At 41.2% G+C, this 15,000-nt stretch overlaps 1 protein-coding gene across 1 annotated transcript in view; it reads left to right on the top strand.

Moving 5' to 3' along the window:
• The first annotated feature begins 9,546 nt into the window (after positions 1-9,546).
• LOC122790935 (protein Niban 2-like) overlaps positions 9,547-15,000 on the top strand; it is a 1,255,142-nt gene continuing 1,249,688 nt past the window's right edge. The window contains exon 1 of the mRNA XM_044058638.1: positions 9,547-9,798. Coding sequence (XP_043914573.1) covers positions 9,744-9,798 — 55 coding nt within the window. The 5' untranslated portion in view covers positions 9,547-9,743. The remainder of the gene's footprint in view (positions 9,799-15,000) is intronic.

Raw genomic sequence — 15,000 nt, 5'->3', positions numbered from 1 at the left:
TACACCCCTGTACCACACTGCATTACCCCTCACCCAGCCTTGTACAGCCATCTTGCACAGCCAACCACTACACACCCATGAAGCAATGCACACATGCATGTCAGTACTGGCACCTTGTGTCTGCGTGTGGGGTATGATGCTCCCAACCACAGTCACACCCAGTATAACTCCCATTGGCATACCAACTGATGTCAGACATGTTCACATGACCTAGCCCATAGAACCTCCGGATATCCCCTGTGGTGCATGTAGTACCTGTGCATTACTGCAGTGTGGCAAACTAAGTAGCATGTAAGTGTAGCTATGCTTCATTGAGACTACTGCCAGTTTAACAAGTTGTGTGTGGTAATGGCTATTCTGCATGTTTTAAAACTAACAAGACAGTGCTCTGTTTGTGAGGGAACCCCCATCTGTAGGGCCATCTGTGGACTGGTCAGTGTGTGGAACCATTTGTTTCCTGTGTTACTCACTGAACACACATCTGTGAACTGCAGAAGCATAGTGTGAGGATTGCAGTCAGTACATGGTGATAGTGATGAGAGTTACTGCCATCGCATCCCTGATTGGACATATGTCACATGAAACAGTGGTGTGACAGTCACTGTCTGAGGTTCTTAGTGACATGCCAATAATGGGCCACTGTTCATAGCTGCAGTCACAAGTTTTCTACACTTTGTACAGATGTCATGCAGTGTATATGCATGTGTTGTGCTCCCTCTGCAAATGTATACTATCTGTTGTGTTGGGTTGATGGTCATATCTATGCATGCTGTTATAAGTAATCCTGAATGCTGTTGATTATTACTAAGCCATATCTGTGTCATAACTGCAACACCATAGGCTGTATGGGTTTGGAGGTCCTGGCAGAACCTCCTGTCCCACTTCAACTGGCCATGGCATCGGGCGCCAGCACATCTGGGGCCCAGAATTGGATCTCCACCTTTGTTGGCTCTGCACCACCTTCTGGTGGAACCGCCACTGAGGATGGGGCTTGTCCCCCCTGGAAGCAGGTCCAGACAGGAACTTGTCCACTATCGTACAGTCCCGGATGTGGTGCATAGGGGCCCTAATAAGGGGTTTTGAGGCCAGATACACCAGCTCAAGGGCAGAGTGTCACATTTACAGGGTGAGCCTGCTACTCCTAGACATTCCCCAGCAGAGCCACCTTTGCAGCTGTTTTGATGCAGTGGTGACTGCTTATGGCTGGGGACCTCCATCCCACTGTTTCCATCTGTGGGCTCATGGGCTTGTGACTTCCGAACACCCCTCCCCGTCCAAGGTGTATCCCCAATGTGTCGTATACCAACCCTGTATGCTGTCTTGTCTGTCATCCTACCCAACCTATCCTCCACAAGCATACCTACTCTCCTTCCCCCACATCCTACTCTCACCCTACAGAAACAAAAGGCCAATCAGTTTCTAGAACAACATTTGCCCCATACATAGCTGTCCATTTCACATGTATCCACTGGACACATGTAACCCTTTTAATATGCATCACAACATACTCCAGTTGTCTTCACCCCTGTCTCTCAGGCACACAATCCTGGTATGCACATGAATTCTAAAGGATCCAGGTACACGTGATGCAGACAACCCCACTGTACACACACCACTACCGGTCCCTCTATGGTTACCCCATTTACCTTTTTCATGATGATGATGTCACACACAGCACCTTGTAAGAGTACTGTTCTCACATAATGGTTGGACAGGAACTGTTCTGTTAATGTAAATAAAATGTGCAGAGTGATGTTCATAGGTTCATACTAGGCTATCTGCCCTAGGGCATTTATAAGCCTAGCCAGAGTGTGTTTGGCTTTTGCCACCCATTTTAAATTAATTTTGCTATGCCCTTTTTCGAGGTTAGTATACTGTGCCTCTGTCTAACAGTGACACAGAAGTGATACCCGGGGTAAACCTACGATCCCCCATTCACTCATCAAGATTCCTCTTGAAGAGAGTCAATGAGGGACTCTGCCTAACCTGGACTGGGATTTTATTCCAGAGTGAAGGGAGCCTCTGGGTTATGAATCTGTCTCTCCAGCATGTCCTATTTATTTCAGTGCTGAGGTTCAAGTCTCTTGAGCGTGTAGCTCGATGGGATTTGGATTTTCTGAGGTGCAGCATGTCCATTAATTCAGGGTTGGACATGGCTTTATACGTCAGACACAGATCGTCTCTGAGCAGGTGGTATGCCACTGAGTAGAGCTGGAATTTCTTTAACTGGGAAGCATATTTCATCTGTTTGAGCCCTTTGATCCTCTTGGTGAGGTACTTTTGGGGTCTTTCCAGTTGCTGCAGGTGTCTAGTAAGGTACATCCCAAAAGGGGCATTGTACTCAATTATGGGCCTGATGAGGGATGAGTAAAGAGGCACGATGACCTCCCCTGATCTAGATGTGAATCCCTTCATGATTAGGTGGGCTATATAAAATGTTTTTCTAACCACTTTGGCCACGTGGTTGTCAAATGAGAGATTGTACACATGTTTGCATGTATTAATGGCACGTCTGTCTGTGGGAGTCTTGATATTACATAGGATAACACCAATACATAATACAAGCGTTGCTGGTGTTTCCCTTTTCATTCCTTTGTAATGCTTTGTTGTCACGTGGGATGTTCTTGATATATCTATATATATGTATGTATCTATATCTGGACATAAACACACACACACACACACACACACACATACATCTACATGATGGAATACATTTCCTATACTGTTGAATGACTGCACTGGATGATATGTTTGTGATAACATCTGATGTCTGTATATCTGCCATGGCTTAGTGGTAAATCACATTAGCTGTGTGTGCAGGGTCCTGGTTTTGAGCCTTGCAGAGGCTGTTTATTTTGTTGCTGGGCAGAACAAGGCCATTGGATACGGAGTGATTAAGGCACATTAAAGCAGTTGTGAGTGGGTGTGCATGGGTTTGTGCAGAGCTAAGCAATGCTAACCTCCAGTTACAGTTTATTACACTCAGTTAGCCTCTACATTGCTTCACCAGTGTAATAGTTGCATACTGGCGTACCAAACAGGCTTACACCCGCTTGCTCCTGCACTTGCAAATGTACTGCATTTGGTGTTTGCATCTGACACTCACACCCCTGGGTGGGAGTGAGGACTATGATATTACTTTGTGATGCCTATTACATCGGATTACGTGCCTACAGTATTGGGAATGGCTGCCCATTAGGTGAAAGCATGCTGTTCGACTGTCAGAATCGGCAGCCTGTCCAGAGTTTGATTCATATTATTGGTGCGCTCCTTTTACAGTCTGCACCTGTCTGGCTAATACATGGGAACTGACACTCTTCAATACAAACAAGTAATTGGGTTTTGGAACCCACATCCTTTAGCCGAGTCATGCTACTGCATACCTAATATTCTATCATCTTTCTAAGGTTGTAAGTGGAATATGTGCTTTCTTTCCCTATCAAAACTCTCAAATGACTGGGGACAAATATCAACTGAATCAGGGACACGTCATAACAACATCAGGGACACATTTAAATTATTAGTGCTGTTAACCTGACACATTGACAGACTCAGAGCATATGAATTCATACACATTTTCTGAGGTAAATGATGTTTATAACTCTTAATTGTTGTCATTATTCCTTACATGTAATTCACCACCTTTCCTCCAAAAGTCACTAGTTTTAGGAGGGATTAAGTGAAACAGAGTTAGAATTTGAGTCAAAATCAGGGATGTCCCTGGAAATCGGGGACAATTGAGAGGTATTTGTTCCCCCAATGGTTTATGTCCTGTCCAGTGGATTTGCTCTTAGGGGTTGAGAGGTATGGGCGTCAGCTAAGCCCATTTCTGAATATTACTTACATCCCCAGGGCGGTCCTAATATGACTGCGCCAGCCAACACCTGCATGCCTAGGCCCATAATTGCATACCCATAGTTCCCCCACCTGCCCCTCCTCTACAGCACTCATCCTTACTGTGGGTGCAGGTGGGTTATAAACACACCACTACAGACTGCCCACTCTGTGCATGTCGGGACACATACATTGTGTCGACCCATGGGTTATCAGGCTTGCACAACCTACTGGTCCGTGTATGTCTACAGCCTGGTTTGATGAATCATTACTGGGACTGACTCCCATGGTCATTAATTTTTGGGTGTCCCACAAGGGACATTAATGTCTTTGTTTCAAGATTAGACGTGGCAGGTCTATCCCACTGGTAGTATCCTGCTGGTGGTCTGGGAAGCAGTGGTGTGTTTACTTTTATTGTGTGTCTGTATGTCTCTCTGGCCTAGCTGGGGGGTGGGGGGGCTTGATGCTATGTGTTACACGTTTGTTTATTGGACCCGTCACCCCCATATGCACGGCCTGTGAACATAAGTAATTCGTAACTGCTGTATCATATCCTAGCTATATACATGTGTATATTTACAGTGACATATATATATATATATATATATATATATATATACATTACTATATACAGATATATCTGTATATGTATGCATACATGTATATATTTATATATTGCTGTCTATATATATATATATATATCTAACAACATATGGGTCTATGGGTGTCTGCATATGTATATATCTATATGTGGGTATGTATATGTATTCTGTCTCTGTATGCATACATTTGTACTACGGAGAGGGAGAGGTTTATCTCTATGTCACTATGGGTAGATATACACACACATACCTCTACATATATACATCTACATCTGGTTATTCCATTCCTTGCCATATAGATTACACTTTGCTGCAGTGGGACTCGTAGTAGGTGTAGCTGCTTGTTGGGCGATGGCTCTGCCCAATGAACACATTTACTTACATCCCAAGGGCTGTCCATATAGGCCCACATCAGCCAACACCTGCACACCTAGACCCATAACTAGCTACCCATAGTTCCCCCACCCTCACCACCTCTACAGCACCCATCCTTACTCTGGGTCCTGGTCGGTTCTGAACACACCACTACACGCTGCTCACTTTCCACTTTATGGGACCCATGTCATACAATTGTCTCGACACATGGGTCATCAGGCTATCCCACCCTTGTATTCCAGGTATGTATACACCCCAGCCAGAATGTTCAGCGTATCACCTTCTTTTGGTCTTGTCAATTTTTGGGGTGTCCCGCAAGGGACGCTCCTGTCTGTGTTTCACGATTAGATTTCATGGGTGCACTGTGTACCCCCCCCGGCTGTATCCTGCCTGTGGTCTGGGGAGCAGTGGACTATTACATTGTTTGTGGGTTTGTGTGTATATTTCCCGTGTCTGGCTGGGGGGGGGGGGTGGAAGGTCATGCTAGGTGTTTCATGTTTCTTGCTTGAGCCCCTCACTTCCATTGGCATAGCCTATGAACATATGTCATTCTTGTGTGCTGTTTCCTATCATAGCTGTATATCTGTGTATATCTACACACACACACACACACACACACATATATATATATATATATATATATATGTATACGCATATGTATATGTCTGTAACCATATATATATATATATATATATATATATATATATATATATATATGTATTTGTGTTTACTGGTGTTTATATATGCTTAAACCTGCTTACTAGTGCCTTATTCATTATGACACTGACACTTCGCTCCAGTTCACTTTCAATTGTTATTTTGCAAGTTATACAGCGAACAGATGTTGAAATATGTTCATGTACAGATTACCAATGGTAAATGATATGTGATGCAGTGGGATTTGGAATGGGAATGTCTGTTCGTTAGGCGGTTGCTCTAACCAATACACTATTGCTGTGCTGCTTCATTTGCATATATACCCATATACCCATGGCTCCTGGTTCCCCAAACACCCATAACAATGCCTCCCTAACACTGCAGTCATCCATTCTCCAGTTGGATTCGTGGTGTATCCACACCACTACACATTGGCCACTCCCTACTCCTGTAGACCCATCCCATCGGTTGACTCACTCCACGTATCCTCAGAACTTCCAAACTTTTAGTCCACACACATTGGTGACATGAGCGACCAAAAGGACACTATTTGCAATTTTTGGGTTGTCCCACATGGGACACGCATGTCTTTATGTCAAGATTAGACTCTATACTTCATTACATCCCTACTCCTGTTAACATGACACTACAATAAATTAATAAGTATGACTATGTGGTAACACACACGTTACACATGACAGCTTAATTATGTACGTGTTCGGCGTATTTCTTTTACAAATAGACCTTTTCAGTAATTGGCATTGTTGTAGCAGGCAGATCACAGGAATGATTACATGTGTGGGAAAGTCCTCACATTTGAAATTTTCAGCACAGCACTGACTTTGGACATTGTACACACTTCTGCGTTTTAGTAGTTTCGTCCCTTCCCTCTTATCTCCAACCTATTATTCTATCTACTGTCGAGGTTTGTAAGGGCACATTCATGTTATTTATGTCTGCAAATGGAATGAATGTGTTACAGAGAATGTACTTCTACATATAGATGTCTGCATGTGTGTATGCATATATACTTATAACAAACTCAGTTACCTCCACGGGCTGGTCCAATTAGAACCAGCCCATCCAACCCTGGCATGCCTGGATCCATAATTTCATACCCATAGTTCCTCCACCCCACCCGAGTTCAACATACACACATACCATCCATTGTCCAGTTGCTATCGCAGCCATGAAACACCTCCATACATTGCCCCTAATGCTCAGGAGAGGTGTCCAGTTGCTATCGCAGCCATGACACACCTCCATACATTGCCCTCTCCTGAGCATTAGGGGCCCTACACGTATGTTGTCCCAACCCATGTATTCTCAGGCTCTCCCACCATTTAGTCCTTGAACATACCTGCCCTTGCTTGTGTAATGGTCGGATGGCTATATCAATTTTTGGGTTGTCCCACCAGGGACTACCCTCTGTGTGTAAAGTAGATTTAGCAGATCAATAGTGTTACTCCCACTGGTAATATCCTGCCTGTGGTGTGAGTAGCAGTGCTTTGCTCACTCCTGCCCAGCTTGATATGACATACGCTGACAGTGCTATGTAATACTGGGGCTGCTGTTGATTCCCTTCTCATTCCTTTTGTATGCTTTATTGTTACGTCGTTCTTTCTTCATAGATATATATGTGTGTGTGTGTGTGTGTGTGTGTGTGTATGTATATATATGTATATATATATATATATATATATATATATATATATGCATATATATTATATATCTGTACATACTTACATACATTTCCTATGCTGGGCACTGCTTAGACCCGCGCAAGCGCACTCAGACTTGCTTACTGGTACTTATATATGTTTACTGCTGCTTATTTGTGCTTACACCTGCTTACTAGTGCCTTATTCATTATGACAGTGCCATTTTCATTGAATGACATTTAGTTAAATATCTCATGCGATACTCTTATGTTGGTTTTACAGCAAAATGACATTCCACATGGAAAATGATATGTGCTATTGTTGGGCTCGAACTGTGAATGCCTGATCATTAGGCAGATGCTCTAAACACTACACTATTGACATTTATGTTGATTTTGCATGTTTTTCTCTGTTTGAATGAATTTGATGTATAAGCTATGCTTGGCGGAGGGCAGCGATGCGCAAACATGCTGCACTTTGATTACACCTTCGATATTGCATCATTTCAAATGTATAATAGGGACACGGGAATCTAATTGTGAAAGTTCTAGGGACAGGGCTCAATATTCCACTACGTGCTTGTGTGTTTACTACGATTTTATTTCACTGTTCGTGGACACTCTTCTATGCTTAGCATACATTTCGTTATCCATGGACATTTAATTAGAGACGGGCTCTACTAGTAGGCATAGTAGGTTGTGCAACTGTCGGGGCATGTTTACGCCTCTGTTGAGCACTCGCACATGTTTCCTGTGTGTCAAGGGTGCGGCGGCACGCCCTCATACATATTCATATGGCGCTGCTGCACCATCTCTAGTGCTGATGCTCAGTGGAAGGCTAAAACCATCGTTGCGCTGAGCTTCTTGAATCCCGGGGACTGTTTTCCTCATGGAGTCTTGTCTTCTTATACCCAATTGTATTTTTATATTGTAATTTTTAACACCTTTATTAACTTCTAACATTACACAGTGGCATGAGTAGACATACACCTATAAAAGAGAAAAAAAATCACAAAGATTTTTTATCCATCATACACAGTTTTTGTAATTATTATTCAATTTAACATTACATATATTGCTTAAGTCCTGCCATCCCTTAAATTTCATTCTTCAGTCTCCTGAACATTATTTGCTTGCATTGTTCCTACAGATTCCATTTCTTTCTATGTAGATTGCGCCTTCCTTTTTTTGAAGATCACTTCTCCAATGCTTTTTGTCTCCTTTACAACTTTTAGTAATTGTTCTGCGATATTGGTTTAGATCTTGATCACCCTTTTTCTAGTAATTGCTTCTTTAATAGTTAATAGCATTAAACTTATCAAGGTTTTACTATGTTTGAGCAATTCATTTTCTAAATCATAGCTCAAAAGAATAATTTCTTTAGTTAAAATAATGTAAATAACTCCTTGCACACCCCATCCAAAAAAGTCATGTATGTATTGCAAACTGTGAATAATAATATTGGAAAGATGGTAACAATTATTGTCAAGGATCAGAATAAGTTATCAACATCCATTTTTATGCAGTGCCTTTCTTATCTATGTGGTTGCACTTTTCTAAAAAAACATGCACAAATTACACTTAGCTTGAGATTTAAAAATACATTTTTGAGTTTCCATTTACATTTGCATAAAGAGGACGTTTTGTGTCCAAAACACATTTGTGCTATATGAAAGTAATGAAATACAAGGAATAATTAAACTTTTAGTAATATTTTATTATGGTCAAGAAGTGGTCTGGACAGTGGCTGCGAGTGTGATTTGTCCATAAAAAATGGACAACCTTGGGAATTTTTAAAAAAATGGCAGTACTTTAGACTTGCCTTAGAAGCAATGACACTTAAGATTTTTATTATGTTACATAGTCAAAATTCTTGTATTTCGTCTCTTCTACTACAACTTACTTACTACTTACTCTTCTACTTCAACGTATCTTACTATCCAGAAGTTTTGCTCAAATTGCTACCACGAGCAACGCGGAAACTTGCTTCCAGTATTACCAAAAGGGTATAACATGTGCAGTTTTATTCGGTGTGAATACGGTTGAAATAACGAACAGTCCAGACTACAAAAAGTTTAGCTTAACTAACGGTCTTTTTCTGAGGCAGGGGGCGATAACTTGCCAAAACCACCCACCAAGATTTTCTTCAGAATACAAGAAAGCCCTACAAGTGCAACATCATTCAGTTAATTTTCAGAGATGGTTAAATCATCTTTACTGAAGATGATTGTGCTGCTGTATTTTATAAACTCTGGAACAAACAGGGCTGAGCTTGTTTTTTCAAACCACACCTTAAGGCAGGAGAAAAAAAGGGCGGTAGGCAGGGGAAAATGAAACATATCAAACCAGAAGGGAGGGTGGGTCTTGGAATCGGGGCTGTGGTGCGTCGGACGGATACAAGCAGGCGTGTAGAATCCCCATGAAACGGGAGTGTGTGAATATTGGTACAGCTTGTCACTAGTGTCAGCTCTGGTTTGCACTTTTCCGCCTTGTTTAACTGGGAGACTCGCAAACTGAACTTTTTCAAGTATCTGGGAAAATTAGTAAGGACTGCGGGCTGATACAGAACATTTCTTTACTGCTTGCATTGACTTTAGTTTCGTCGGTCCGGGATGGGGGATGTAGTTTCTACTCACCTTGATGAACCAAAGCGACATTATGTTGCTGGTATGTACTTTCCATTGCTTTGCAGTACTGTTCTTAAAGTATAAATTGCAACTGCTCGAATAAGATTTTAAGAGCAAGGCAATGAATGAGTTACTGTCGTGTGTGAGGTTGAGAATCCAGGAAAAGTACAGCTTGTGCCCCAGGCGTATGCCACTTGGAATTGCTTAACATCTCTTGAAATATATGGTCTAAATTTTCTATTGCAGTAACTTGTTTTTTATGGAGTGTGGCTTGCTGATATTGAGAAAGTGTGGCTGTATGCTGTCAGTGGTTCACTGTTTGGTTATATGTTTGCTGTAAGGATTGTACAAAGCGAATACACGTTTCTGGATTCTTTGTACTAGCTTGCCTCCTTGTTGCCCCGCCCTGATGAGTGTAATTGTGCGGGCAGGAGTCGTTGTCTTCATGCAGGCGGTGGTGAACAGGCGGAGGAGGCATGTGTCTTTTTTTTTTTTTTTTTAATCAGAAACGTGGTTGTAGCTTAGCTAGTAAAGTAAGGTTTTCAGCCACATACTCTAGTTCTGTGGATTCGTGGAGCTCTTCCACGAGACAGTGAAATATTGCTTTATAACAATGTACCGCGCGGTCACGCCCCCGTGGCGTTTGCAACAACTTTACTCAAAGCTCCTGAGGAGGATAATGCAATTAATTAGAAGCAGCTGCACCTTTCATACGGAGACCCCCCCCCCCCCCCCAAAAAATTCGTGATAAACTGATATGTCATGCAGACTGATAGAGTTAAACTAACTTAAAGTGGGTCTGCACTGTATTTAAATGATGTTTAGAGTGAAATATGTAATCGCAAAGTCCACAAAGTATTAACGATTGTGCAACATATACTGGAGGGATGCGTTGTGTACTGTAGAAAAATGTAATTGTAAAGGTAAACTGCGATACTGAACTTTCATGAGCTCTGCTGTTGGTGGTTCGAGCTGATGTTTAGCCTTTTGAAATCTGAAGCTTGGGGTGAACGGTCATCTGTTCGACTGTCCTATATTTTGTAGCTGTAGTAATTGCAAAAGTGACATGTATCATGCGTGTTATATTATATTTGAGGTCTTTAACCAATCTGAATATTATTAAATGCTTTTGAAGGTGGTTTTAAAATTGCCCCAACGGACGGACGTGTTACAGAGATTGCCATTGCTGTAGGATATTAACAATACAATTTTGTTTTGATCTCAAAATCTGGAGTGCACTTCCAAATTTATTTGGGAGTGCCTTTTGGGTGTAGTCAAAAGCATTTGATGAAATGGCGCTCTAGTTTGTAATAAATGTCAACAGAATAGTGTCATTTTTCACTGCAAGTAAGCTAACACTGTTTCTTTGTATAATGATTTTTCGCACTGTGTGGTTAATTGGTTTCCTTCTATCATTTAAAAGACTTGGGTGTGGGGGGGGGGGGGTAAAGTGGATTGTAAAATCTTGTTTTCAAGCACTTCTGGGATACGCTGGAGGTCCTCTCCCTCTATCCCTGACATGACTTTTTGTTTTCCTGGCGGCCAGTAGGTATGTGTGTTACAAGTAACAGAACAAACTGTATCCCACCCTTACTGAGTGTATGACACAGCTGGCAGCATTGAACAGGATTTCCCCTTTGCCACACCCCTGGTTAATTTGCTAAGAATAAATGTCAGCCGCAGTACATTAATGTGTCTGTGTGTGATTTTTCACCATTGACTTGCAGTGCCTTGTGCTGCCACTTGTGTGTGTGGGTATTTTTAACCACTGTAACATCTATATTTTTTTTTTTTTTTGGGAGTCACATTTTCAAATTGTTTCATTACACTATTAATGCCAGCTTTGGGACTAGTCACTCAGTGGTAAGAGACATTTTAAGGGTGTATTTCCCCTGTATTGTGTCTTCTGTGGTCTATATCATTTATTCTTAATAAAAAAACATTTTTTTTATCCCATGTTGTCCAGCTTTACTAATTTCTCAATGCACAGCTAGCTGTCCAGCTTTATTGAGCTTTCATTGATCCCTGTGTGTGTGTCAGGTCTTAAAAGTATTAAGGGATACCTTTGCTGAAGGACTGTAGAATGTCTTGAGGTTTGCAGTATCTTTTTCAGAACCACCAAGTTGTATACAAGCATTGGCGAATTTACTGAGTGTAGGGCATGTGAAATGTTCATAACACCACAGACGTGTTATCGGAAAAGTCCTTTTTCTGTTATGGTGTTGCATGTCATCTTGTTGAACCTATTATTGTGCTGTTGTACATTACAATTCTGTTTTGTTTTGCAGCATCTTGGGTTTACCTAGTAGTATTGGAAAGCTGTATCCTCATCTTTTTGAGAAATGTGTATTGTTCTAGGAACAGTTCATAGGTTACTAGGCTAACTGCCCTTGAGAGTCATTTTAAGCCTAGCCAATTATCCATTGTGAGACACAAACCCTGCACCTTGTGTTTGTAAGACAAACACCTTAACCATTAGGCCACCCTCCCAACTGTTTGGAATCTGGCATTTTCTTAGCAGCTGTTTTTGTTGTTTGTGCTATGAAACTTGCTATTCTGACAGTACTGTTTGTAACCCTTCATTGTCAACTGTTATGACACATACAGTTGCTATTGAAACAGCAGTTGTACAATGTTTATTGTATTATGTTATGTTGTCCCCCAGGGCTCTCCTGTGAAAGGAATTCCTGTTTTGCAGTCAAACTGCCTGCTAACTGAAATGTTAATTTACTCAGTTAAAAATGACTGACCTGGGTGTGGTACCAGATGGGATATTTGCTTCTGTCCTTGACACCAGTGGCTGGTTAATAAACTGCATTTTTAAACTGTTTTTTTTTTGCTGTTGTAGTGGGATAGTAACTGAGTTGCTTAGTTTAGCCAGTTGGAAGCATGTATTGCATGCATTTTACTAATATGCCAACCGATTGCAACAAGTTGTAGTTTGTACTGTGTACTGTCCATTATGTTTGTTTGCTTGCTTACTTAAACTCCCAACCTGTTATGTGTAGTCTAGATGGCACTTGATATACCACTTTCCTCAAGCTGTATGGTGGATGTAATTTCTCTTGAGTGTAACATTTATTTTTTATTCATGTAACAATTTTTTACTTTTCTGATGAGAACCAGTGTAGCCACTATACTGACAACTTATTTTTTTCTGTTTCTGTACATATCTGGCAAGTGTCAAGTGTCTCGACACGCCCAGAATTTGTCGTCATACAGTGATGTAGCCCACCATAGTCTGCATTTGGACGAAGTATGAAACATAGTAAAGAATTCCTGTAAAGCCGTTTTTAAAGTTACTTGTGTACATAATTTTATATCTATAGTTTTTAATTAACTGAGTCATTTATTTGCTCAGTGTCTGATTTACTTTGTACCTTAAATGTTTCAGGCCTTTATTAAGTGCATAGGTTGAAACTGCCTAGCTAGTGTAGGGTGGTAGTTTATTTTAATATCCCACAAATCTGGCAGTCCTGCTTTATAAGACTCTTATGAAAACTGTTCTTAACCACAGCATTGATCAAGTAAACAAGTTGCATCTTGTGAGGTTTGAACAAAGCTTGTACTTCTACATATTGCTTTAATGTTTGTTTATTTTCCCAAGCCTAGCTATATATTTTTCATTGGTCTTGCTTTGTACACAGTCCTGTTGTTTTGAAGATGTCATTTGAGGAATACTTTGGTGCTTTTTTTGTGAAATAAACAAGTGTATTGCGTACTACTACAGTTCTGGCTCCTCCAAGAGATGAGTCCTGTGGTGCCAGCCACTGTGTTATTTGTATGTATATTCATACTGTAATTGTTGCTTCTTTTGTTATGTTTGCAGTATTTTTGCCAGCTGTTCTATATGGTTACTGTGCTTTTATTACAATAATGGCCGCTTGACTGTACCTGGAAGTAGTCCTATTCTGTCTGGGTTTCGCTACTTTTCAAAAGACTTTACCAATAGGTTCCTCCCACCCTTGCAGATTCAGAAAATTTTTTGGATTTAAGATTGGTTTATAGAGAAATTACAGGTGAAGTCTTGTCATTCTGTGCATGCAACAAAGTCCATTTCTGTGGGAAAGTTGACGAGAAGCAACCCTCCAAACCTACACTTAAATGCATCTCTTGTCGTCATCTTGTCTGGGTAGGTGAGCGACTAGCTTGATGTGTGGTGGGAGTGAGGTAATGACTTGCCGAATAGATCATTGGTAGATGGTGGCCATGTGCTAGCTGAAACAAATTACCAAAACTGAAGCATAGCTGAAGTTCGACATAATGGTCATGTCACAAATCATCTTGTTCCCTGTTCTAAGAATGCCATCTTGCTTTGATCATTTTTGGCTAAACCTATTTTTTTACTTGTTACCCTGCTAGTGTATGACTGGTGCCATTCCTCCATCACAATCCATTAATTCTGGCTTACACCCCGGTGCCATTCCTCCATCACAATCCATTAATTCTGACTGTCTGGCTTACCCCCCCCCCCCGGACAGGGACCACCAGTCTGGTCACAAACTGCAGAGAACTCCTTTGAGGAGTATTACCAAAAAAGCTTCAGCACAAAGAGAAGTTGTGTATCTGGAAAGTAAAATGTTTGGCAGCATGTTTAACTTGATATGCGAAGCATTTTTATCTGGTCTGTTAATGTCTAACGGTTTAGACCTTTGACAAAGCTGGTATTTCTAACATTTTGCATTACTGAGTTGTGTAGTAGTTTCCTTTCTTTGGACATGCTGTATTTGACTTGTTTTCAGTGCTGCTACAGGATGTAGTAATGCATGCCGTTTACCATGTTGTGTGTTTTTAACTGGTGGGGGGTTAGGCAAGACTCAAGTCAGTATATGTTTCCTTAAATTTTAAATGTGTGTTTACTGTTTTGTGTGCGTCTCCTCCATTGAGTAGCGCCTTCTGTATTTAGTCCGAGTTGACCTGGTGGCAACCCTTTTTACGCACATATATAGGTGTGTGTGTGTGTGTGTGTGTGTGTGTGTGTGTGTGTGTGTGTGTATGTTTAGTAGTTTTAAAGTGTGTGTAGTTAAGGTGCATGGGGGCTAACTACACCTGAAGTAATTTTTTGATAGCCGGGGGAACTGAATGGCGATAATGAGGGTGGAAGGACGCTCAGTGTGGTAGCTTTTGCCTGGGTCATGACTAAAAATGGTCTTTGAATTACCTCACTGATGCAGTTGTGCAGTAAAATATTTTATTTAGCAGTATTTTGTAAGTGTTGTGTGTATCTTTAAGATCTAGTTCA

The sequence above is a fragment of the Protopterus annectens genome, chromosome 16.part0, assembly GCF_019279795.1.
Source record: "Protopterus annectens isolate FY-2018-M chromosome 16.part0, PAN1.0, whole genome shotgun sequence".
Classification (NCBI taxonomy): Eukaryota; Metazoa; Chordata; order Ceratodontiformes; family Protopteridae; genus Protopterus; species Protopterus annectens.
This window is presented reverse-complemented; position numbering and strand designations above follow the sequence as displayed.